This window comes from Atractosteus spatula, chromosome 1 (assembly GCF_055471065.1).
Source record: "Atractosteus spatula isolate fAtrSpa1 chromosome 1, fAtrSpa1.hap1, whole genome shotgun sequence".
NCBI classification, from domain to species: Eukaryota; Metazoa; Chordata; class Actinopteri; order Semionotiformes; family Lepisosteidae; genus Atractosteus; species Atractosteus spatula.
The window spans coordinates 55,617,797-55,642,401 of record NC_142706.1 but is presented as its reverse complement, the minus strand read 5'-3'; the positions used below and the strand labels follow the sequence as shown (position 1 = coordinate 55,642,401).

The window sequence follows — 24,605 nt, the reverse complement described above, 5'->3', positions numbered from 1 at the left end:
TATTAAAAACATTCTGGTAGATTAAATCATTGATTTAATCTGCACCTGGAAATAAACTCCAGTTTATATCAAGAAGTGATATTACAGCAGCATAATACTCACATCTGGTCTTGTATTAAACCATACAATAACTGCACTGTTATTTAGCTCCTTCCAGCAAATCACATATTCTGCTGTCTGGAAACTATATATTGCAAAATAAATTGTTTCTCAAACAAGGACACCCACATTCTATGAACAAAATCTTAGTTGTATTCCTGCAGCTGAAGCACCAGAATAACTTAACTAAAATGACATATTAAATCCGGCAAGTGAGTCATACTGTATATGAGTATAACTTACCATGATGTTTTGATTCTTTAATCCGGCACACAAATAAATAAAGCTAATTTTAAATATCCAGTGCAAATATTTACTTATGTTTCACTAACACACCCAAAAAACTAACACTAGGCAATGAACTATAACAACTTACATACTAAACAATTAGGCACTTAAATTCTCATTGCTTCCTTTAAGGATTTAAGTGTTCGTAGTTTCTAACTACGGTTTAGTCCACATTCAGCAAATATCTGAAATGCACAATAATCCATATTATATATCAAGAAACTGTCATTGATCTCAAACTCTTCAAAAAGGTTCACATTTTATGAAATTGGTATTTCGATCTGAAAATTTCTTTACAGCTACAGTATGTGATATAATACAGATATGAATTATAGTGATTGGTGCTGTATTTTAATCAGATTAACACTGCAAACTACAGTATTTCCATACAAGAAATAATATTTTCCTAATACCCTAGTTTATGTTTATACCCTTTATGAAGTTTTGTATTATCTAGGACTATCTTAAAAACATTGGTGAAAATGCTAGCATAAATGAAGCATGAATTAAGAATTGCAAGAAAAAAATGAAACAGGAGAAAAAAGCAGGGATCTGTCTAAAAACTGCACAGATAACGTTGAAAGAGGAAATCTTCCCTCACTGCATAATTGAAAAATCCTACAATACAGATGCAGCCATTCAAAATGCGTGAGGTATTTCGCGGCATACCCCGGTGGGCGTGTCACAGTATCACGCGGTATGACGCAGTTAACGTGGTGTCACGTGGTTAACTATCCGGCGTCGCCTTGTAAAACCGCCAGGGGGAGCTTAACCTCTCATGTACAGCATTTGAGCCTTTAATTTTGAACTGTGTATTACAGCATGTTAATCATCAGTCATTAAAATGTTGGTATATTTTATGAAAGCAAGATTGCTCAGTTGGACAAAAGTACACAGCCTACCTTTATCATAAATATTTATGCATCAAAGCCTTTACTGAAGATATTACTAATAGTATTAATAATGGATGACTTTAGACAAGCTGTATACTCAAAGTATAATTTCTTTAGCACATTTGTACAAGCACTTGGAATCTGTCCAAGCCATACTTTGTCAGGCATTTTGTTTTACTTCAACGGGCATAAAAACTTCCTTGCTTTTAACAGGGCGTTTCATAATTTCTAACTACGAAAATGATTTAAAATGCGACACTTATCATTCAACTAGAGCTTAAAATATCACAAGGATCCTCAAGAGCACAGCAAAGAGTGTATTAAAAGACACTTGTATTTATCAACGCTTTCTTTTCCGTATACCAGATTTTATGGAACCACTTCAGAGGGGTGTCAGCCAGTCAGATTCCAGGATTCGGCACTTTAAAGGAAAAATACACACCGGTATTCCATTTCTCCCTAACGATTTTAAGCATCGAAGTATTTAACTAGCATGTGAAATAGCGTGTGAAAAAGTGGTAGTTTTAAGCTTTTCTGCTAATATAATATGGAATCGATATTGATTTAAATCGTGTTCTGATTTAAATCGCAAACGCGTGTTTAATTATATGTGTTTTTTAATCATAATCAGGCTAATGCAACATAAATTGATACAGTATCTTTGTCTTCTAAGCATCTTAATAAACTTTCAGCATAGCTTTCTACCCGTCAAGATTTATATTTCTTGGGATTTTGGGATCAAACGTGGAAGGATTAGATTATAATCGTTTTTATTTGTCAAATACGTGATTGTATTTCTGAATGTTATGTGACACCTACAGTAGTTCACTGCTTTAAATACATCGAATTAAGAAAGTTATGTGTAGCACTTTAGATCTTTTTTCTGAACCAGGGAAAATCTGATCATGTTTCTCTATAACAATAATAAAAAAACTTTATTTTACATATCGCCTTTAAAAGTGGCATCTCAAAGCAATACAGTAGATCGAAAAACAGTTAAAAGGGACCAGATTAAATACCAGACAATCGCAAACGCATTTTCAATAAAATTATTTTATTCATTCAGCAGTTTGTGAGAGGAACATCCAGCAGGGAGAGACACACACACCGGTTTTCATTGACAAAATTGTTTTTTTTCAATTCCTTTTGTCTAACAGGAATGTTTTGTTTGTGGACAAACTGTTAGACAAGAGGAAAAGACCGCCTCCTCCTACGAAGCATTAATCGCGTATCTAAGGAAAATTGCAGTATACCTTTGTTCATGCACATCATTATACAGTACAGTATCTCAATTTGTATTTCGATAAAAAAAATCGTTTGCCCAGCCACTACTGTTGTTATTGTTTTTATCCTGTAAAGCGTTTTCTTTTTCTGCGTTTTCCATTTCCTTTTTCTGATCACTCGCTTTCTGGATACACATCTCACCTGTCCTGTTCTTTGTTTTCCTGGTTTGCTGATTATGCCTGCTGCGGTCCACTCCTACCCTCACACCTAAAGAATACTATTTTAAATTTCTTGGCGCAGTTCATTAACCCTTGTATGTGCTGTCCGCGCCCAAAATGCAATTAAAAAAAAGTAAAAAACCGCGCTCAAAATGCAATTTAGAGCTTAATAAGATACACTCCACAGGCAAAATTAAAGACAAAATTAAAGACGATTAAAATCTGTAATCTTTCCACTTGTACTGTGAGTCATCGGACAGTTTCTGCTTTGTGTAAGGATGGTGAGAAAGCTGTGTTCAATGTATTTAAGGGACTCAGAAGTAAAAGAAGATGCTTCATATTGCGTGACTAATTTTAAAAACCAAGTTATAAATGCAGACGCTCCCTCGGTGCCGCGCCGGGTGTAAATATCAAAGTATACATTCCCAACAAGAATTGTACCCATCTGTCAAACAAATAAAACACCTTGAATTGAATTGAGGGAGAGATGGGGGTAGTGGGACAGAGATACTGTAGACAGACTCAAGGCAAATAAGATACTTATGGGTACGCAGGCATTCACGACAGCAACATACGAAACGTTTGCACGTACTGTATAGTTAAGTTATTACTTGGTTTTCAAAGTGCAACGAAATACAATATTGTTGTTGCTGCTGTTCTGGTTGTTTTTATCCCGTAAAGCGTTTTGAGAAGCCACCTTTAAAGGCGATATATACTGTAAAACCACTGATTCTTATGGAATGTGCTCCGCAGGAGATTCAAATTTTTATTTATTTATTTTTTAATCGCGTATCTTAGGAAATCTCAGTATAACTTTGTTCATGAACAGTGGCATGTTACATTATCATTCGTTTTTTTAACAAGGCTCGCCAGCTAATGTGAATCGAAACCTGTCTTGCTAGCTTTTAAAGTCGTGCATGTGTAAACTGTACTAGAGGGCATGCAAGTTACTCTGCCCCTTTCAGCGGCAGGGAGTCCCTCTGCTGCAACACACAGCAGACAGAACGGGAGACTATTGCCTTTCATATCTGACACCAGTGAAGTAAAAGGGGTGTCTAAAGGGGTGATTTTAGACCACATTTTAGTTACTTTATTTTGTTTACTTTTAACATTTCTGTAATTTACAGTAGATGTCACAATAGAAGCCCGAAGCCTATTATACTCAGTCTAGCCTTGGATCCTCTGAGTCCCTTGACTCAGTTATTGCATATTAATTTCTTGAGATACGCGATTCCATATTATATTCCCTTTTAATCAAATTCTAAAAGTATGCTTGTTGACTCCGGTATCGCGTTACTTAAAGACTTCGATGCTTAAAATGTTTAGGGAGAAATGGAATACTGGTGTGTATGTTTTCTTTAAAGTACCGAGACCAGCCATATACTGAACGTTTAAGTTCCAAAATTAATATCGTTTATGGACTTCACACGCGTTGCAGTATGCTCCTATTCTTTTTATGCTCAGGCACTAAAATCTCCCTTCTGCTTTGTGTAAGGATGGTATCAAGAGCAATCTTAAGTGGTGAGAAAGCTGTGTTCAATGTATTTAAGGGACTCAAAAGTAAAAGAAGATGCTTCATATTGCTTGACTAATTTTAAAAACCAAGTTATAAATGCAGACGCTCCCTCGGTGCCGCGCCGGGTGTAAATATCAAAGTATACATTCCCAACAAGAATTGTACCCATCTGTCATGCAAATAAAACACCTTGAATTGAATTGAGGGAGAGATGGGGGTAGTGGGACAGAGATACTGTAGACAGACTCAAGGCAAATAAGATACTTATGGGTACGCAGACATTCACGACAGCAACATACGAAACGTTTGCACGTACTGTATAGTTAAGTTATTACTTGGTTTTCAAAGTGCAACGAAATACAATATTGTTGTTGCTGCTGTTCTGGTTGTTTTTATCCCGTAAAGCGTTTTGAGAAGCCACCTTTAAAGGCGATATATACTGTAAAACCACTGATTCTTATGGAATGTGTTCCGCGGGAGATTCAAATTTTTATTTATTTATTTTTTAATCGCGTATCTTAGGAAATCTCAGTATAACTTTGTTCATGAACAGTGGCATGTTACATTATCATTCGTTTTTTTAACAAGGCTCGCCAGCTAATGTGAATCGAAACCTGTCTTGCTAGCTTTTAAAGTCGTGCATGTGTAAACTGTACTAGAGGGCATGCAAGTTACTCTGCCCCTTTCAGCGGCAGGGAGTCCCTCTGCTGCAACACACAGCAGACAGAACGGGAGACTATTGCCTTTCATATCTGACACCAGTGAAGTAAAAGGGGTGTCTAAAGGGGTGATTTTAGACCACATTTTAGTTACTTTATTTTGTTTACTTTTAACATTTCTGTAATTTACAGTAGATGTCACAATAGAAGCCCGAAGCCTATTATACTCAGTCTAGCCTTGGATCCTCTGAGTCCCTTGACTCAGTTATTGCATATTAATTTCTTGAGATACGCGATTCCATATTATATTCCCTTTTAATCAAATTCTAAAAGTATGCTTGTTGACTCCGGTATCGCGTTACTTAAAGACTTCGATGCTTAAAATGTTTAGGGAGAAATGGAATACTGGTGTGTATGTTTTCTTTAAAGTACCGAGACCAGCCATATACTGAACGTTTAAGTTCCAAAATTAATATCGTTTATGGACTTCACACGCGTTGCAGTATGCTCCTATTCTTTTTATGCTCAGGCACTAAAATCTCCCTTCTGCTTTGTGTAAGGATGGTATCAAGAGCAATCTTAAGTGGTGAGAAAGCTGTGTTCAATGTATTTAAGGGACTCAAAAGTAAAAGAAGATGCTTCATATTGCTTGACTAATTTTAAAAACCAAGTTATAAATGCAGACGCTCCCTCAGTGCGCTGCTCTGGTGCGCCGGCTGTTACACAGTGCCTGTCTGCCGTAAGCGTTACAATATACATACCCAACACTGCTTGTACCCATCTGTCATGCAAATAAAACACCTTGAATTGAATTGAATTGAGGGGAGAGGGGGGGAATACTAAAGCCAATACTGGCTCAATACCCTCAATGGGCTTTGACGTGCTAATGCGTTGGTTTAACAGTCCGGGTGTGGCAGGCTTCCAATGTCAACTCGACTCGATTGGAAGACAATGAACGTATTTTAGCCCTAAATGAATTAATAGCAAACATGGTTTACATAAAATACATTTTTCCAAGAAAGTTTATAATAATACGATCTATAGTTGAAATCTGAGCCTACTTTAAAAATAAAGGAAAAGCATTTTCAGAGAGTAATCATGCTGTGTTTATGTAGAAAAAGCGATTAGGTTTACGAGCAATCTAATTACCTATTCGCTTAAAACGCTATTAAAAATTTACTCTGTTGCACACACACACACAATAGAAGCAGGCACCGCTGTCAGAAGGGAAGATATGTTCAAAATATCGCAAATATCGATCATGTTGCGATATTTTGAAATATAAAAGTCAATTGATTGTCCATAATATCGCTATTCTATTTTTTCGAAGAAATGTTTGTTAAAAGAAAAGACCAGCACCAGCTGGATTCGAAAACACAACCTGTCAGCTGGTAGTCACGTCTACAAGACAGCTCACATGAACAGGCAGGCGAAAAAGCCCTACACAGCCCTGTCGCAGCACACGAATACCATTATTAAATTCTTTAGATACGCGATTCCATATTATATTCCCTTTTAATCAAATTCTAAAAGTATGCTTGTTGACTCCGGTATCGCGTTAGTTAAAGACTTCGAAGCTTAAAATGTTTAGGGAGAAATGGAATACTGGTGTGTATTTTTTTCTTTAAAGTACCAAGACCAGCTATACACTGTATGTTTATGTTCCAAAATTAATATCGTTTATGACCTTCACACGCGTTACAGTATGCTCCTATTCTTTTTATGCTCAGCTACTAAGATTTCCCTTCAGTGGTAAAATTCAATACCTACAACGGGCACAGCAAAGACGTTTACTGTCTTTCTACGACAGACCAACGGACCACGAGTGCCCCTGTCGGTCAACCAATCACGTACTGCGGTGCCCCGCGTCATCTTGCGTCATACTGAGCGACGTCACCTGCGGTACGTGTCTGTAACGCGCACTTTGAATGGCTGCATCTGTATGTTTTTACAAAGAAATAAAAAGTTAAAAGCGTTTTTTAATGCCATGCCTTTAAAAGTTTGCTTGTAACGGTTTTTCATTATGAAACAAGGATCTCGAAATGAACCTGTATGGAAATGAAAAATTACAGTTGCATACATCAATATTGGTATAGTCAATCATATAACCATAAATAAGTTTTCTTACATCAGTTACATAAGACTAATGTTTTAGCTTTGTCAGCTTCAAAATGAAGAACAAAGTCCACAGTCAGTGCTTTTAAGTCTAGCCTGAACATTTACTCCTGCGTATAAGTTTATGATTGTTTTATCTTGGGTTTTTTTTCTTGGTTCCTCTTGTATTTATTTTTGTGAAGTACATATCTTTTCATATATTATAAAACACTTGGAGATCATTGCTCTGAAAGGTGCTTAATAAAGTGTACTATATATTTTGTAAAATGCTACACATTGCATGAAAGGTAAAAATCTGGAACCCTTATACAGTATTCGAAGAGACAAAAATACCCTGCTTTCAGTGTCATATCTGTGATGTTACTCAACCCATTCTCATTTTCAGATGTATTAATTCAACAGCTCTGCAGTTCATTTTTCAAAGAGCAGTTCCATGACCATATCTTTGCAGTAATAACCCCTGCCATATACTGCAATTAATAAATCACTTCACATAAGGATTATTCAGAATTCATGAGAAATAACATCACCCAAGTATTAAATACATTGAGAAATGTACTGAATGTTTTAATCATAGTAGATCTGCCTTAATCAATTTGGCTGTGAGCCAAGCTCCTGGCCATAGGATGAGGAGGGTGTGATCCCCATGGGAGTGATGTGTGAACCAAGGGGCACCTGCACAGGGAGATGGGGTAAAGGAGGGATGCAGAAAGATGAATGCAAACTAGGGTAAGATCGTACATACAGTATAGTATTTAGAGCTTCAACTTGAGGAGATGATGTCAGGAATGATTACGATACAGGACAGGTGAGGCCAGCTGAACTTGGATGCTGTTACCCCGCTGACATTTTGTTGTAAACTACATTTCTTGCACAACACAGCTGAAGAAAGAATGAACTTCATGCATTTACACAAGACACATCGACATCCATTAGATATACAGTATAATATACAGTAGCAATGGAACATACCTGAAGTGTGCTCACATGAATAGGAGTTCCTCCTGTACCATTAACTGTATTTTTTTTAGCTGGGGCTTTGCCTTCAGCTTGTTCTTTGCTTGCCATTTTAGCCTTTTCAGCCTCAATCCTCTTGGGGCTATTCAGCATTACCTGTACTACAGCATATTCAACAAGGGATGCAAATCCAAACAGAAGACAGGCGATCAGCCAGATGTCAATTGCTTTTACATATGATACTTTGGGGAGTTCAGAAGCAAGAGATGTACATTCGGATGACAAGCTCAGTACAGAGAAGATTCCTGAAAAAAGAAAAATGCAGGTCAATAAATTGTTTAATGAATAAAAGAAGATTTAGAATGACAGCTACATTTTATAGGGATATTGTCTAAATTGTATAGCTTCATGCCTAGATTACAAGTTTTAAAAGGCAAACCCAATATATCAGACAGCCAGAGCTACAAACTCATCAGATCAATTAATGAAATGAAATCATACTGATGCAAGCACATTTTTTCCATACACAAAACATTCTTATTACTTTTCCTGCCTCTTATTTATTTCTACTCAATCTGGTCTTCTGAATATTGAAAAATAAAAAAATAAATTAAAAATTAAAAACAAATCTTTTTTCTTACTTGCTAGATATCTGCAATTATTTTAAGTACATGAGTGTTACAGGAAACAATAATACAGAAAATACAAAAAATAAGCACACGTTAAAATGATAACCTCTACAAAGTACACTGGATTAAACTACTGTATCCCTTATAATAAATACATCCACTGTAAGTCTATATTGAGACAATTCCACAGTAATATTTTTATTATTCTTTGTACCATCTTCAAACAGATCTGTAAGATGATCTTCGTACATTATTTGATTTGAATCCAATATAGGAATTAATGACAAACTAATTATTATTAGTTTAATAATTCTGACAAAATATTAATGACAATACGGTGGCTAGATAAACTAGTTTCTCTAAAAGTCCATGTGGGTCTGTGATGGACTGGCATTTTATCCATTTTATCCAGGATGTAGTCCCTGTTCCTTGTGTCTGCTGGTTTACGTTTCAGACAATGCAAGGATGGACAAAATGTTGAAGAATTCATTATTTCTACTGTATTACAAATTGTAACAACTTTTAATTCCATGAAAACAATCTTAAGATAGAAAAGATCTTTCCTTATATATTTTGTCAGAACACTTACACTATCGCACAATTAACCACATAACACATGTTAATACACTGCAAACCTTTAGGTGGTATTCAGCTAGTGCACATTAATAACCCATCAAACCACATACGAGATATGCAGATAAAATTAATTGACAATGTCTGGTGAACTGGAGGCTTGGTGGTTAGCTCTGCTGTCCCACACCCCTTGTGTCACTGGCATGATTCTGGCATGGGGCACCTTCTGTGAGGTGTTTGCACTTTCTCCCTATGAGAACAAATCTCTAGTTTCCTTCCAGTATCCAAAGACATGCAGTCAAGGTTAACTGGACACTCTATATACATGTGTTAGTAAATTTACATGTATGTGCCTTGTGATAATATAACCTTGCCTTGTGCCCTGTACATGCTGGTTTAGACTATCTCACTGTGACCCTTTAAGGATAAAGCAGGTACTCAAATTGTATTGATAGTGGCCATTTCCTATTTTATGAACCATTAAAACACCCTATATGAACAGTAATACTCTCAATGTCAGCAGATTTATACATCAAATAATGAAAATGAGAGATATCAAAGGACATAATGAAATGCTCAATGATAATGCCTTGGTGGAACACTGCTGCTACATGACCCTGACAAATCATGAGGTCAGTTGTGTCAGTTATTGTAATGCCACCATACATGAATTGTAAATTTTGATTTATACACATAACAGAAGGCTTTTTCTGTTTCCTAATAAAATGCCAGAATACGTCATGAACATCAAGGAAAACTAGCTTGAACCTTGATACATGAGATCAGCACATGTGACTACTGGATTACAGCCTATCACTGATGTTGTCTACACCAGTCACTATAATTGTCTGGCAGAGAAGCAGTGTTAATGGGCTGTCACCTTTGCAGTATCCAAGAAAATGTCTTATGATTTATGTTAAAACATGAAGCCCTATGGTTCACTGCAGTTGTACTGTACAAACTGTCACACTATGCTATTGTGATAAACTGCTGGCTCTAAGGTCAGGTAGTACAACTCACTTGCTATAGGGTATCCTAATTTTATTTCTAATTCACTCAGAACCAGAAATAGCTGAAGACTGCCAGTAAAATAGAGTTTCTGTGGATTTATATGGATTCATTTACTGCAAAGCATTCCAAAAACCCTCCTGCCTTTGCTTGTCCTTAGACATAAAACTATATTGAATTTGACAAGAAAAACTGTATTCACCAAGCTCGAAAAGGTATTTATAGCCAAATTATACATGTGGAGTTGGATTAGTTTTGTTAACAAAGGTCTAAAAATTATAATACATCTACTGGATTATAATAGCAAAATTACAAAGCTACTGTATCACATACACACAAACAGAATAAAAAGAAATGAAAACAGAGGATATGACTGACCTGACTAGATGATATGACTGAAACGAACAATTATGACATTTGGTGAAAAGACCAGACCACATGATAATGGTAAGAGGATGAAGTGGCATTGGGCAGTGGTGAAATGAGAATGAAGTTACTCAGATCATCTCTCCCAATTCAGTGGCACCAGGCTCGTCCATAGATGAAAAGGCTCGATTGGGTATACCCAGTGGGACTCTGGCAGCACTTGCATCAGGGTTAATCCAGAATGACAGCCATGAAAGAACCACAATCAGAAGGGTAGGACCATAGACGCCCATCATGTAAAATCCAACTTGCCGCCTTAATGTGAAGATTACCTCAACACAAGTATAATAGCCTGAAAAGAGAGAAGCAAGCAATCAAATCACATCTGTTCAAATTGTTCCAAAATGTGGCAAAAAAACAAATGACCTTAATTATGGAGGACAATTTGTATAGAACATTTTTTTAAAAAAATCTGCATGTAACAGGCTGACATAGTGAACAGATGCAACTGTTTCTGTGGCATATTTTAATTAATATACTGTATAAAGATAACTCTTTAGGTTTTATAACTACACATTATACCATTTTGTAAAATGGTAAGAATAGTTCTGTTAATATTCTTTGTGAGAAAACAATTTTAAAAATAGTGTATTAAGTGCAGTTATTTTATAAGACTACCTTTTTGTTTGGCTACGTAAAAAAACAATGGTATCTCATATACCAAAGAAGCAATGTCCGATGTATTTGTATGTCTCTGTCATGAGTCTGGATTAACTTTTAACTGCTTTTATACTCTGCCTTTGCATGCTGTTCCTTTATCTCCCTTGTTAGCACCTTAAAATAAATAACATTGCATGATGTAATGCTTAACGGTTCTACTTTCAATCCACTTTCTTTAAACCCTTTTTAGCAGAGGACATGGCTTTGATATGGTTGGTTGGTTCAAAACAATGCTAACGTTCATGCCTCTGGTTCTTTGACAATTCATTTAAAGCCTTCAGTGTAGCCTATTCTGATTGCATTAAAATCAGTAGAACCTTGTGGAGAGTTAGAATGCATGTGCACAATAAGTATGCCTCTTTTATACTGGAATTGAATGACCATTCTCTGACTTTAGCTTCTAAATTAAAGAGGTTTTATCCAATGCAACATAATATCAACACACCTGTCTTCATATTTCTCTATTGCAAAATAATATGTATTTAGTTGTAACGGACAATTCACAAATTATTTAAAATGGTCTGAAATTCTCTCAGTGAAACTCTTTATTTTCAAGTCTGATTCTAAAAAATCCTTAAAACAAAGTTAAGGCTCTCAATTATTGAACTTACCTTGGCCGTACATTTGTGTAATGTTTCTCTGTTCAAATAATAACACACTGTCTATACAATATGTGGAAGTTACGTATTTCTTCCCCTCTTTGCATCTTAAAATTGTCATGTCATGTTTAGAAGGAAAATCTATATTAATTAATCTCTCTGTTAAAAGGCAGCAAAAATAACTTACATTAAGATTTTTTTCTCTGAATGATACTAATGATAGGAAAACATAAAATTAAGATGGCAAAATAAATAGGTGGGACCTTGAGCTAAAAAAACAAAAGAAGATTGCTTTTTTTGCTCAACATAGGATCTCAAATAATTACCTAAAATATTATAAAGTATTCTAATTTTTATTTTCAATACATGTTGCATTGTACAATGACAGCCACAATTAATTAATGAAAATGAGATAAGCACAGTGAAAAGTACATAAAAGTGACAATAAAAACAAGATTAAATGTAAAAAGCATAGACGTAAAACTGTTAAATTTGAATTAATACTCTTCAGAAAGCAGAAACCTGTAAGTCTACACATTATTTTAGAAGCATAATTATCTTAATTTTGGCATGAACTGAGTATTCCCCTATGGGCTGTGAATATTTCAACCAGAAATGATATAGAACTGAGTCACTGAAAATATGCCAATAAATTATACTAATTAAAGAAAGTATATGACCCTGTTTCCTGTCAGAAAATAAAAAAATGGAGCGATACTGTTTTTAGAAAAGTTTTTTCCTTCCAACCATCTTTGCTCCATAAACTCTTATGGGCAGAAACCTGACAACAGACAGAGTGAAATAGGTCTATTAATTCAATTATTTGTCTTTTATCAACACCAACAATCCTACAGGGGCGGAGTGGTGGCTCTGTGGCTAAGGATCTGCGCCTGTGACTGGAAGGTTGCCGGTTCAAATCCTGCGGCTAGCAGAGGAATCCTACTCCGTTGGGCCCCTGAGCAAGGTCCTTAACCCCAACTGCTCCAGGGGTGCTGTACAATGGCTGACCCTGCGCTCTGACCCCAAGCTTCTCTCCCTGTCTGTGTGTCTGTGTCTCATGGAGAAAAGCTGGGGTATGCGAAAAGACAAATTCCTAATACAAGAAATTGTATAGGGCTAATAAAGAAACATTATCATTATTACATTAGTAATGCACTGAATTACTGATGCACTGAATTTTACAAGGTCAGTATTTTGGGGAAGCTAAGGGAAAATAATCCTAGGACCCTTTCCCACAATCTCCTAAACATAGTTAAGAACACAACTCTTCAAGAGTCTACAATACAAAGCAATCAATGTTATTAGTTTTTTTCCAATTTAAAATTGATAACTTTTGGAGTCATATTGTATACTGTGATTCTACCTCTGCATAAAATGTGTATCTAACTGTATAGTTTCCTGCAATCTTCTCTCAGCAGCTATCTGAAATGATCAATAAAATAAAACCCTACCACTTTTTTTCTTGGATCTTATTCCCACTGCTCTACTGTATTCAAAGTCTACAATTTGCAGGTCTCATTGTCACAAACCATCAATTAATCATTCTGGAATGATCTGGAAGTATTCCCTCAGCCCTTAAACTTGAAATTACCTCTATTAAAAAACAGAACTTAGACTCCAACCTAATCAATATTTATTGGACAATATAAAACTGTGCTCAGATTGATGAACAAATTAGGTTCAAGGTGTTATTCAAAATCATCGGCAATACAAGGACCCAAGGATAAAAACAGAAATTAAACTCAACACTTAAAGGGGAACTGCAATGCTATTTGAATATTTCAGGGTTAGACTTCCAGTTACGTGAAGCAGCTCTATTACATTCTATTGAAGCAGGCTTGAGAATACATCGCTTTGAATCCAACAGAAACATTGCTCTCGACTTTGAGACACTTTTGCTGACAGATACTAATCTCTATATGCTGAACACGTTGGAACACGTCTGTGGTGAAAAGTCTGCTGCACAACCTGTACTTATTCTCCTCATGTCGCATTACATTACTCATTACAGTGACTAGAGAGCAAGAAGGGCCGCTTCACATCACATTTTGCGTGAACTCTCGGGGATTTACAACAAAATGGCGACTATACAGTACTTTCACAAAATTCACAATTTTGTGCTTTATTCGGAATTTGTAAAATTTTGTCATACAATTCATTTATTTTCTTACCGAGATTTAATAATTGGTCTGAGAAATTGGGACTGCAGTTCGCCTTTAAGACAGAAAAGGATCCTTTGAGAAATGAACAGATGGAATTTTTGACTCATTAAACAACGAGCAACCAAATAAACAAGTTTGCCTGAATGTCCTCTTCTTATAGTTCTTTTTATGTTCTAAAATTAACAAAACATTTGGTGAATCAAGCCTGTTCTACCAGTTTTACTTCAGAAAATTTGACAACCTTCCATGCCACTGGTAGTAGTATTACTTTTTTCTATAAAGTGCTAAACTTCGATTTTAGTGGTCATTCAGTATATGATAATACTGCTGTAGCACTACAAAGAATGGCCTTGATATTAAAAGAATTTAAAAGAAAACAAGTCCATACATTTATATATATATATACATTGGTGGGTTCTAAGGTCTTGTTTTCAACTATTCTTCCTTTGAAACAGATTTTTACATCAGATTTCAAAATAACTTGTTGAATTTACTAGCTTGAGGGCATTCATTGTAATCACATGCAATGGATTAGAGCTTTGGAACAGTGATAGCCTGGGAGTGCCCAGAACTGATAATCAATTCAGTTTAGTGATCTGTTAGCCCTAAAGTAATTGCTTGTATTAGGTTTGTGAACTGCATGTGTAGAAGAGTGAGGGGCACCCCAAATACACTGTTGGATCCTGATATTATACAGTATATACCACAAAAGCATTTACTAGTTTTTTCTCAGAAAAATAAAGAGAAGGAGTTTGTTAGAAGCTGCAAAATAAATACCAAATGAATTCTAGAAAAAATGAAGAAATAATAATTGAATATGTAAATAGTGGCCTGGGTTGAATAAACTTTCTCTTTTTTATTTAAAGCCTAGTGTAACTGCTGCAATACAAACTTTCAAACCAAATGAAAGGACATGTTTGCAGGAAATGAACCGAGTGTCAAACTACCCTAATGAGACAAGGTCACTTCATGTTTGATGTCAGCCACTGCGAGGCAGAGCTACAGAGCAAGCAATGAGCCTCTGCAGTGACAAAGCCTTGAGCAAAGAACTCCATGGCCTAAAACTTCTGAACCCACATATACAGTGTAAATGTGGAGTAACATTCATAGTTTACTAAGAAATATTGAAATTGATCAATTACATATTTAAAAATAATCTAACAAAAGAAAGAAACTGCAAATGCGCCAATTCATAATGATAACAAAACAGTAGCCACTTATTTTCTCTCTTGCTCTGTCTGACCTAGTACAGTGCCTTGCGAAAGTATTCGGCCCCCTTGAACTTTTCAACCTTTTGCCACATTTCAGGCTTCAAACATAAAGATATAAATTTTTTATTTTATGTGAAGAATCACCAACAAGTGGGACACAATTGTGAAGTGGAACGAAATCTATTGGATTTTTGAAACTTTTTTAACTAATAAAAAAATGAAAAGTGGGGCGTGCAAAATTATTCGGCCCCTTTACTTTCAGTGCAGCAAACTCACTCCAGAAGTTCAGCGAGGATCTCTGAATGATCCAATGTTGTCCTAAATGACTGATGGTGATAAATAGAATCCACCTGTGTGTAATCAAGTCTCTGTATAAATGCACCTGCTCTGTGATAGTCTCAAGGTTCTGTTGAAAGCGCAGAGAGCATCATGAAGACCAAGGAACACACCAGGCAGGTCCGTAATACTGTTGTGGAGAAGTTTAAAGCCGGATTTGGATACAAAAAGATTTCCCAAGCTTCAAACATCCCAAGGAGCACTGTGCAAGCGATCATCTTGAAATGGAAGGAGTATCAGACCACTGCAAATCTACCAAGACCTGGCCGTCCCTCTAAACTTTCAGCTCAGACAAGGAGAAGACTGATCAGAGATGCAGCCAAGAGGCCCATGATCACTCTGGATGAACTGCAGAGAACTACAGCTGAGGTGGGAGAGTCTGTCCATAGGACAACAATCAGTCTTACACTGCACAAATCTGGCCTTTATGGAAGAGTGGCAAGAAGAAAGCCATTTCTCAAAGATATCCATAAAAAGTCTCGTCTAAAGTTTGCCACAAGCCACCTGGGAGACACCCCAAACATGTGGAAGAAGGTGCTCTGGTCAGATGAAACCAAAATCGAACTTTTTGGCCACAATGCAAAACGATATGTTTGGCGTAAAAGCAACACAGCTCATCACCCTCAACACACCATCCCCACTGTCAAACATGGTGGTGGCAGCATCATGGTTTGGGCCTGCTTTTCTTCAGCAGGGACAGGGAAGATGGTTAAAATTGAGGGGAAGATGGATGCAGCCAAATACAGGACCATTCTGGATGAAAACCTGTTGGAGTCTGCAAAAGACCTGAAACTGGGATGGAGATTTATCTTCCAACAAGACAATGATCCCAAACATACAGCAAAATCTACAAAGGAATGGTTCACAAATAAACGTATCCAGGTGTTTGAATGGCCAAGTCAAAGTCCAGACCTGAATCCAATCGAGAATCTGTGGAAAGAGCTGAAAACTGCTGTTCACAAACGCTCTCCATCCAACCTCACTGAGCTCGAGCTGTTTTGCAAGGAAGAATGGGCAAGAATTTCAGTCTCTCGATGTGCAAAACTGATAGAGACATACCCCAAGCGACTTGCAGCTGTAATCGCAGCAAAAGGTGGCTCTACAAAGTATTAACGCAAGGGGGCCGAATAATTTTGCACGCCCCACTTTTCATTTTTTTATTAGTTAAAAAAGTTTCAAAAATCCAATAGATTTCGTTCCACTTCACAATTGTGTCCCACTTGTTGGTGATTCTTCACATAAAATAAAAAATTTATATCTTTATGTTTGAAGCCTGAAATGTGGCAAAAGGTTGAAAAGTTCAAGGGGGCCGAATACTTTCGCAAGGCACTGTATCTAGCCAGAATGTTCAAAAGAAGAGTCAGTTAATGTAAATTGAAAAGAAAGCTTTTTGCTCCAGCAAGGGATATACAGTGCATTTAAATTTCTACACTCTGGCTACAATGCTTTCAAAATACTACTTTCTAAGTGTGTTATTTATAGCAAATCTAGCTGTCAAGTTTAAACAATCTCCTTTTGCAGTAGCTCACTGGAGGAGTTTACAATACTTGTCTTCTGTCAAATACTGCAGCGTAAGCATACATGCACAGCTACAATGCATTAGACATGCAAACTAAATAGGATTCAGAAAATGCATCTGACTTAATCATCAGTACTTTTACGGATTTAGTACTGGAATGTGACTTGAGGACTTACAGTACATATTTCCAAACTAAGGAAAATATCAACACCATTTAGTAGCACAAACTACACAAAACTCTTCAAGGCAAAAGCCACCTATGATGTATAATGACATTAATGAGGAGATCAGATTTTTTAAGATAAAAATTCAGCCTGGTCAATATAAGATTTTTTGTTGCAAGTATTTTACAAATATGTCACTATGACACCTGATGAAAAGATATTTATCTTGGATAGTTTCATTAAGCATTATATTTGAATTGCAGAAAACATTTTTGTAATCCATTTCATCAACAGAATGCAAACAGGAGACTCAAAACTTGTAAAGCTTCCAGATGTTTTGGATATGGCACGTGAGAGAAGCAAGGAAAATCTGCATTATACGATCATTGTTTAAATGCCTTATTGGCTAATTTGTGAGTTAACACTGCTGACCTGCATCTAACCTCAAATACACCACTGTTGACACCCACCCATCACTCGTAAACACTAGCAAATCTAGAAATCATGGAAATTACATTTATGTAATGAGGAGAAAATGTTTGATAACATTTTTTGCTTTTTAAATGGAAAAATCCAACAGAGAATTTTAATAGAATATTGGATATATTTGATGTATTAATATACAGTATATACAGGCATTATAGTTAAAAAAAATCAGATTAAGGTCAAGTTTGTTTTACATAACTACAGCCACTGTACCCCAACATAAATTTATTACATAATAAAGAAACATGCATAATTAAAAAAAAGAAGTATATATATATATCACTAGTGCTTTCTCTTATTTATATTCTCTGAATGCCCAAACATTTATACATCATGTATGAGTAATGCAATTTAAAAAAGAGCATACCAGTTCCTTTGTAATACTTTGTGCAGTTTCCATATTCAATATCTTCTTGTTTAATATCAAACTGGGGCAGAGCTATCTGTTCCATTTGGACTGGGTCTCCAGACTGCCATATGAACCTCAAGTCATCTGTCGTGTAACCAACTGAAAACAAAAAAATGAAAGACAATACATTCATTATTACTACTGATTGTTGGATAATTTTCTCATGAATTAAAAATAAATTAAATTATTATTTGTTTACAGTTGAATGAACAGAGTAGACTATTATTTCTATTAACCGATGCCTAGATTGCACAGAAGTTGATTTCCCCAAAGGTCAACTACCATATCACATGTTTGAGACACAGAAATTTCTAACAAGCAGTAGGTCCAATCAAATAATGAAATGGACATATGAGAAACAACCATGACTCCACCAAAAATTGCAAATGCATAGAATCTGATTCACATTATTCACTCAAAAGTCCATTAAATATGCTTCTGAACACACCTTCTGTCAGCCAGTCAGAAAAGAATACTTCTGTCTGTCAAAACATATGAAATTAAGTAATCTAATACCAATACCGAATGGCAGCCCTGCTATAAATTCCAGCTTTGTGAAGCTCACGACATCCAGTTTTTGTTGAGACTGGGTTACAGAGGTGCTGATTCAATTCTGTGGTAATTTTTGAGGTTGTACTTTTGTGGCATTTATCAACTATCCTGTGAAGTGTCCGTCTATCTCTGACTTGCGACCACTGTTCCTCTTTGCAGATGCACTCTGTCCATGTTTGGTATGTGCTGTCATTATTTGTGAGACTTTGTGACATTTTTTGTTTTTGTTTTTGTGACCGATGCACCTGCAATTCGGGCACCAACTATTGGGCCTCTTTGGAACTCTGTTAGTTGCCTCATGTTGCTTTGAAAACTCACATATCAAAGTGCTAATTGTCAGACCTCTTTTATAGCTGACAGATACTGCTAATTGGCAATCAACCTAATATGACTAAGCTTTGCAGCTGCATTTGTAATTGTGATTTTGTTACCTTTTCATGTAGTGTTTCCATTACTTTGTCTACCCCCTGTACTTGTTTGGTAATACTAATTACCAAATGTTCTAGATGAGCCAAATGGTAGATGTTATTCAGGGCATTTTGGTTTAGTCAATAAATGTCTGAAATTGCTTTTCCCATTAAGCCAAAAGTCAAAGTTAAAACTGCTGTGCAACAGGTCACTTAATGAAAACATTACATACAGCTTTCTAGTTGCATCTTGCATCGTTGTGTGTCCATGGGAAATAGGGTCAAATCCAATGGGCAGGACAGTGTGACAGACAGCCTGAGACATGAGGAAAAAAATAAATCAGCACAATTACAATAGTTAAAGTCGAAACAGTCAAACTCAACGTAGTAATGTATGACCTGCAGTTTAGTTTTTACAATCCATTTCCAAAAACTACCACTGTAAATGCACTTTACAAAAATCTAAAAAAAATCTAAATTTAAAAAAATTGATTGTACTGTAAAAATCATTAAACACTTCAGAAATTAAGAGTAATGTGTACTAAAGCACTATTACAGTACCACAGATTTTTAATTGAACTTTTACAGCAAATGAAAAAAAATATTTAGAAATATATTAATTTTCTTTTGGCCAATAATCCATTAACTCGTGCACAAGAGCTAGCACAGATTTGGTTTATTTTAATGTAAAACCAAACAACTGGAAAACATATGTATTAAATTTTGGACTACCAATTATAAGCTTGAGGTAATGAATGCAAACAAAAAACCCTTAGAGTTTATTTCCAACAACTATGCACAAGTGAGTCATAAAATAATTTGCTGGAGTACAGATTTTCTCTTCATGCTTTTCTAAGTAATCTTCAAATGAAGACATACATTATAAAAATATGGACATAGTTGCAAACATTTGCCCTATAATTTGCTCTAACCATGTGTATTTTATTAGCTAAAATAAATTCTGGATCTACTGTAAATACTGTCCCAATTTGTCTCTTCAGCTGCACAATTACAACTCCTGTACTTCACGACAGATTTTTATTTGCGAACATTTTCAACCCTATACATTGGATTCCTATCTTACGTAGCTGTTCCCTTGTTTGATTGCTTCAACCCAATGGAACACCAACATAAAGTATAAACATGAAATCTCTAAATCAATTACAAAAAGTACAGATTCCTTGAATCACAAAAAGGTTTAAGTTCAACCTAAATACCATTGAACAAAGAAAATAAATCTGCACTCCCAAAGTGCATTTTTTTTTTCATTTTGCAATAGTTCAGCTCATGTTTCACTAAAGAAGTATTTTCACATGGCTGGACAAATTTACATGAAAAGTCAAAACAAAACAAACCCCTGCATACCATTCGCAATAACTAAATGTAGTTTAGTAATTAAATTTGAAAAAATGTCTAGGGATAAGTGAAACCAACATACTAGTTTTGTATTTTTTTAATGTAGTGTAGACTTAAGTTTTGAATTAGCCCACATTTAACTTATTAAACAGACAGACTATTTTTTTCTATCCAACAGACAGTATGATTTGAATGTATAGAACTTCATCAAGATTGAAACTGTATAGGAATCTATACAGCATATCTTGAATGTTTCTTTACAGTTGTAAATACCATTATGGATAAAGAACATAATTTAAAAGTGTCAATGTTAGTTGGACAATTTCCATAAAAGGCCTAATTAGAAAAGGCCTATACCCATTTGTTCATCGGTTCAAATTCAGAATTCACAGCTAACTCAAAGTTAGGATCAAGACATTACAACAGGAGATTCCTGCTGGAATGGGAACTGAAAGAATTATTTCAATTTGCATATATTTTTAGGAGAGTTAAATGCTAGTTTACCAGTAAAATCATCCACTTGTCTTACGTGATTTAAATTCATTTGGCAAGACCAGAAAATGGGATGCTATAGTATATTCTTATGGGTCTTCACTATAAACTGATCAAATCACAATAGGGAATAGATGAATCTAATTTCATTCTGTGTTTAATGTTTCTAAATTTATGACAGCATAATTGAGTTTAAAATCTTAATAAAATAGTGGTAAAACATTTTTAAAAAGGTATAAAAGACTGAGGAAAATATTTACCAAAAATCATCTCTCAATACCACATTTAAATCACTGTTGAGTCTTTGGAGTTTGGTTTGAAAGCTAAGCAAGGGTGAACATCACTTCTAACCTTCAAGGATAGGTTCAGTGGTTAACAATATACTAAAAGCAGAACATTCTCACGAGCTTAATCTTGTTTAATAAAATCCACTTGTAGAACACTCAATCTGAAATCTGATTAAAGGCAGCTCACCTCATACTCAGAAGAACATCACCGTTGCGATAAATGAACAGCAGGATGTTTTCTTGTGTGACATCATGGAAATTTGCATTCTTTTCATTTGCAAAAAACAAGTCTGGCTTCCAAAGGCATTTGAACATTTTAGGGTCGACGGTGAGGGCATCCGATTTGAAATCAGTTGGCAGTCTCAGTCTTGGGTCATTCCATCGCTGTCTTAAGAAGATGTTTACCCTATAATCCTGATAGATATTATGAGATAAAAACATTTTAAAGTTTGAGCTCATCAAAATCCAGTACCACCTTTGCAAAAATCATGTAATACTGTAAAAACAGCAAGATTGGTGGTTATTGTGTGGTAAATCATACCTAAAAGAAAAATTCCACCATGACTTATGTATTGCACCATAGCCCATGCTGTCGCCTGAACAGCCGATTTGAATAACTGAATTTAATTTAACCTATGGACTTTGAGGTGGTTTGCCAACGACTACTCCTTAATTGTTAACTCAGCATGCAAATCACATGTGAATATTTCTGTGGTGAAATGTCTACTGCACGACCTGTACTTATTTGATCATACTGTACATCACACTGAATCTCATTGAGAAACTTGTTGATGGGACCAACATCAGTGTCCATGTTTATTATCCATCTCTTGACTTGCTGAAAATCCCTTGGAAAAGAAAACAGTTTGGTTTTCTGCTGATTTGATCCTCTGTTTTATTTGTGACCACTATGTTCTGAACAGCCAAACACCCAAAAGAGAGGCATTGTTTAAAATACATTATACATGCGTTCCAAAATTAATAAACGTTCTTAGGAGACCACATTTCTCATTTGCTTACAGCAACTAGTGAACAGGAAGGGCTGCTTTCATGTCACAATTTGCATGAATTCTCACTTATTCCTATGAGAACCATGCAGTACAAAGGTCACAATTTTGCACTTAACTTGAAATTTGGATAATTTCGCGATACCATCCATTAATTTTGTTAAAGGGATTTAATAACCAGTCTGAGAAATTGGGACTGCAGTTCCTCTTTTATTGAAAATACTGAAAAACAGTCAAATTTATTCCACTTTTCATGTGAGCACTGAAGCATTCTGAACATTTGTATATGTGAAGTTAGCTTCACAGAATGTTAAGTATACATATATTTTTTTTTATTTTAAGTAAAATTTCTTATATCAAAATTATATCAAGTGGGGATGCCAACATTAACAGCTAATATTCAAGATATAATACTGACAGGCAGGCAGCAAGGTGATCCAGTGGTTAGCGCTGGAGCCCTGGGTTCAATTCCAGGCCTGAGGTGCTATCTGTATGTAGTTTGTATGTTCTACCTATGTTTCCATGGGTTTTCGCCAGGTGCTCTGGTTTCCTCACATAGTCCAAAGACATACTGGTAGGTTAATTGGCCTCTGGGAAAATTCGCCCTAGCATGAGTGTGCGTGTGTGATTGCCCTATGATGGACAGGTGTCCCATCCAGGGTGTATCCCAACATTCTTGTCGGGATAGGCTCTGACTCCCCCTGATGCCTGTATTGGATCAAGCAGTTAGAAAATGGATGGCTGGATGGATAGGTGGAATACTGACAGGAATCATCCACTGTGAATGAATAAAATGCTCATCACTATGAAGACATATATTGTAGTAGAAGTCCTGTCATGACAGAAGAAATCTTCAAGAGAATTTTAGGTGCCATGTTTTTTTAAACATTATGTATCTGACAGGGATATGTCGTAGTGGCTATGCTAACTGAGAACTTATTCATCTCACTCATTCATCCTAGGTGGGAGATCAGATTTCACATAGGATGTGGCCAATTATTTTCATGTATTAACACACATCTAATGAAATATATATAAATAAATTAAATATGCAACCATATTTTTTTAGATCTACTGTAGAGCTAATTAAGAACATTTAAATACAATATTCTAATTTTAAACTGAAGGAAGAATACTTAATGTACACTCTTTATTAATGCTTCATTCCCAGATGATAAAATCAGTATGATTTTCGAGAACATCCAGGCAGCTGCCACAAAAGTCTAAAATGCCTGAGTTCTTATGAATATCTAATTATTTTTATTTTTAACATCTGCTTACAGTACCCTTAAAATTGTCAAGACATGTTAAAAACTGTTTTAAATTTATTTTAAACGTCTGTTACAGCTTTAACAAGGTACCAAAGAAAAGATTAGACATACTGTATGTAGGAACACATAACTGGCATGCTAATAAATTGCAGAAACATCTTATTAAATATATTATAACAAAATCTGCATTTCCAGCCCTTCATTGACGTATTAACTTACCGTACTGCATTTACAGTCACATTATTTCTAAACATTATAAATAAGTAACATTAGCACTCATCTGTCCATCCAACCAGAAACGCATTTCCAAAACCAGACCAAGCAGAATAAAGTCAAATACAAATATGAAAAATGCATGGACTTTAAACCCACAGCACGAAATCTAGAATTCTCTGAACTATTGAAGATGTTTCCCACAGTCAAGTTTCAAAAGTGCAGCTGCTGTTTGAGAGGTACCATGTTTACATCTGTACAAGCACCTTCCTGTGTTACAAGGGAGCTACAAGGAACAGAACGGGCTTCTCTGGTTGCAGCATTCACAGTTTAAAGTCTTGAACCTGCACTAGGAAAACATCGTGACACATAGCCTTACTTAGATTGAATTAAACAAGCTGTTTTAGATGTTTTTGCAAGCTCGCAGTCTTGCAAACCACAAATGTTAGCTCTTTTGTTTAGCATTTTCCTCCATTAAATGTCATATTTTGCTTAACAATATTGAAAAGAGGCTTTGGGTTGTGCTCTTGTGTGAAACCCAAGTCTGGAAAAATGTCAAACAGCCCACAAACAATCCCAGCTGTAGTGGGGGGTTGTGTGAAGTAGCTTTGTGATATCCCCCTGGAGAACCGCTGGCATTCACACACAAATACTTAAGAAAACTGTCAATCTGAACAGAGCAATGGAGAAAATCTGTGCACTATGGTAATATAACTGAATACGAATTGTTACCTTATCCCTGGAGACAGGAAGCCTTCATTACAGAATTTCTATTTTTCACTTAAACCTATTCATAAAACACAAATTCAATGGCTATACAACGTGGGGCTCCATAAAAACAAACTGCATTGTACTTTGGTCAACAGAGA

The 24,605-nt window shown here is 35.7% G+C and overlaps 1 protein-coding gene across 1 annotated transcript in view; it reads right to left on the bottom strand.

The window, feature by feature from the left end:
• The window catches only part of glrbb (glycine receptor, beta b), a 33,969-nt gene that overhangs the window by 1,051 nt on the left and 8,313 nt on the right, over positions 1-24,605 (bottom strand). Inside the window, exons 5-9 of the mRNA XM_088911481.1 lie at positions 21,433-21,659; positions 19,344-19,426; positions 18,110-18,250; positions 10,745-10,897; positions 7,985-8,274 (exon numbers count right to left, since the gene is read on the bottom strand). Of these exons, the coding sequence (XP_088767607.1) occupies positions 7,985-8,274; positions 10,745-10,897; positions 18,110-18,250; positions 19,344-19,426; positions 21,433-21,659 (894 nt within the window). The remainder of the gene's footprint in view (positions 1-7,984; positions 8,275-10,744; positions 10,898-18,109; positions 18,251-19,343; positions 19,427-21,432; positions 21,660-24,605) is intronic.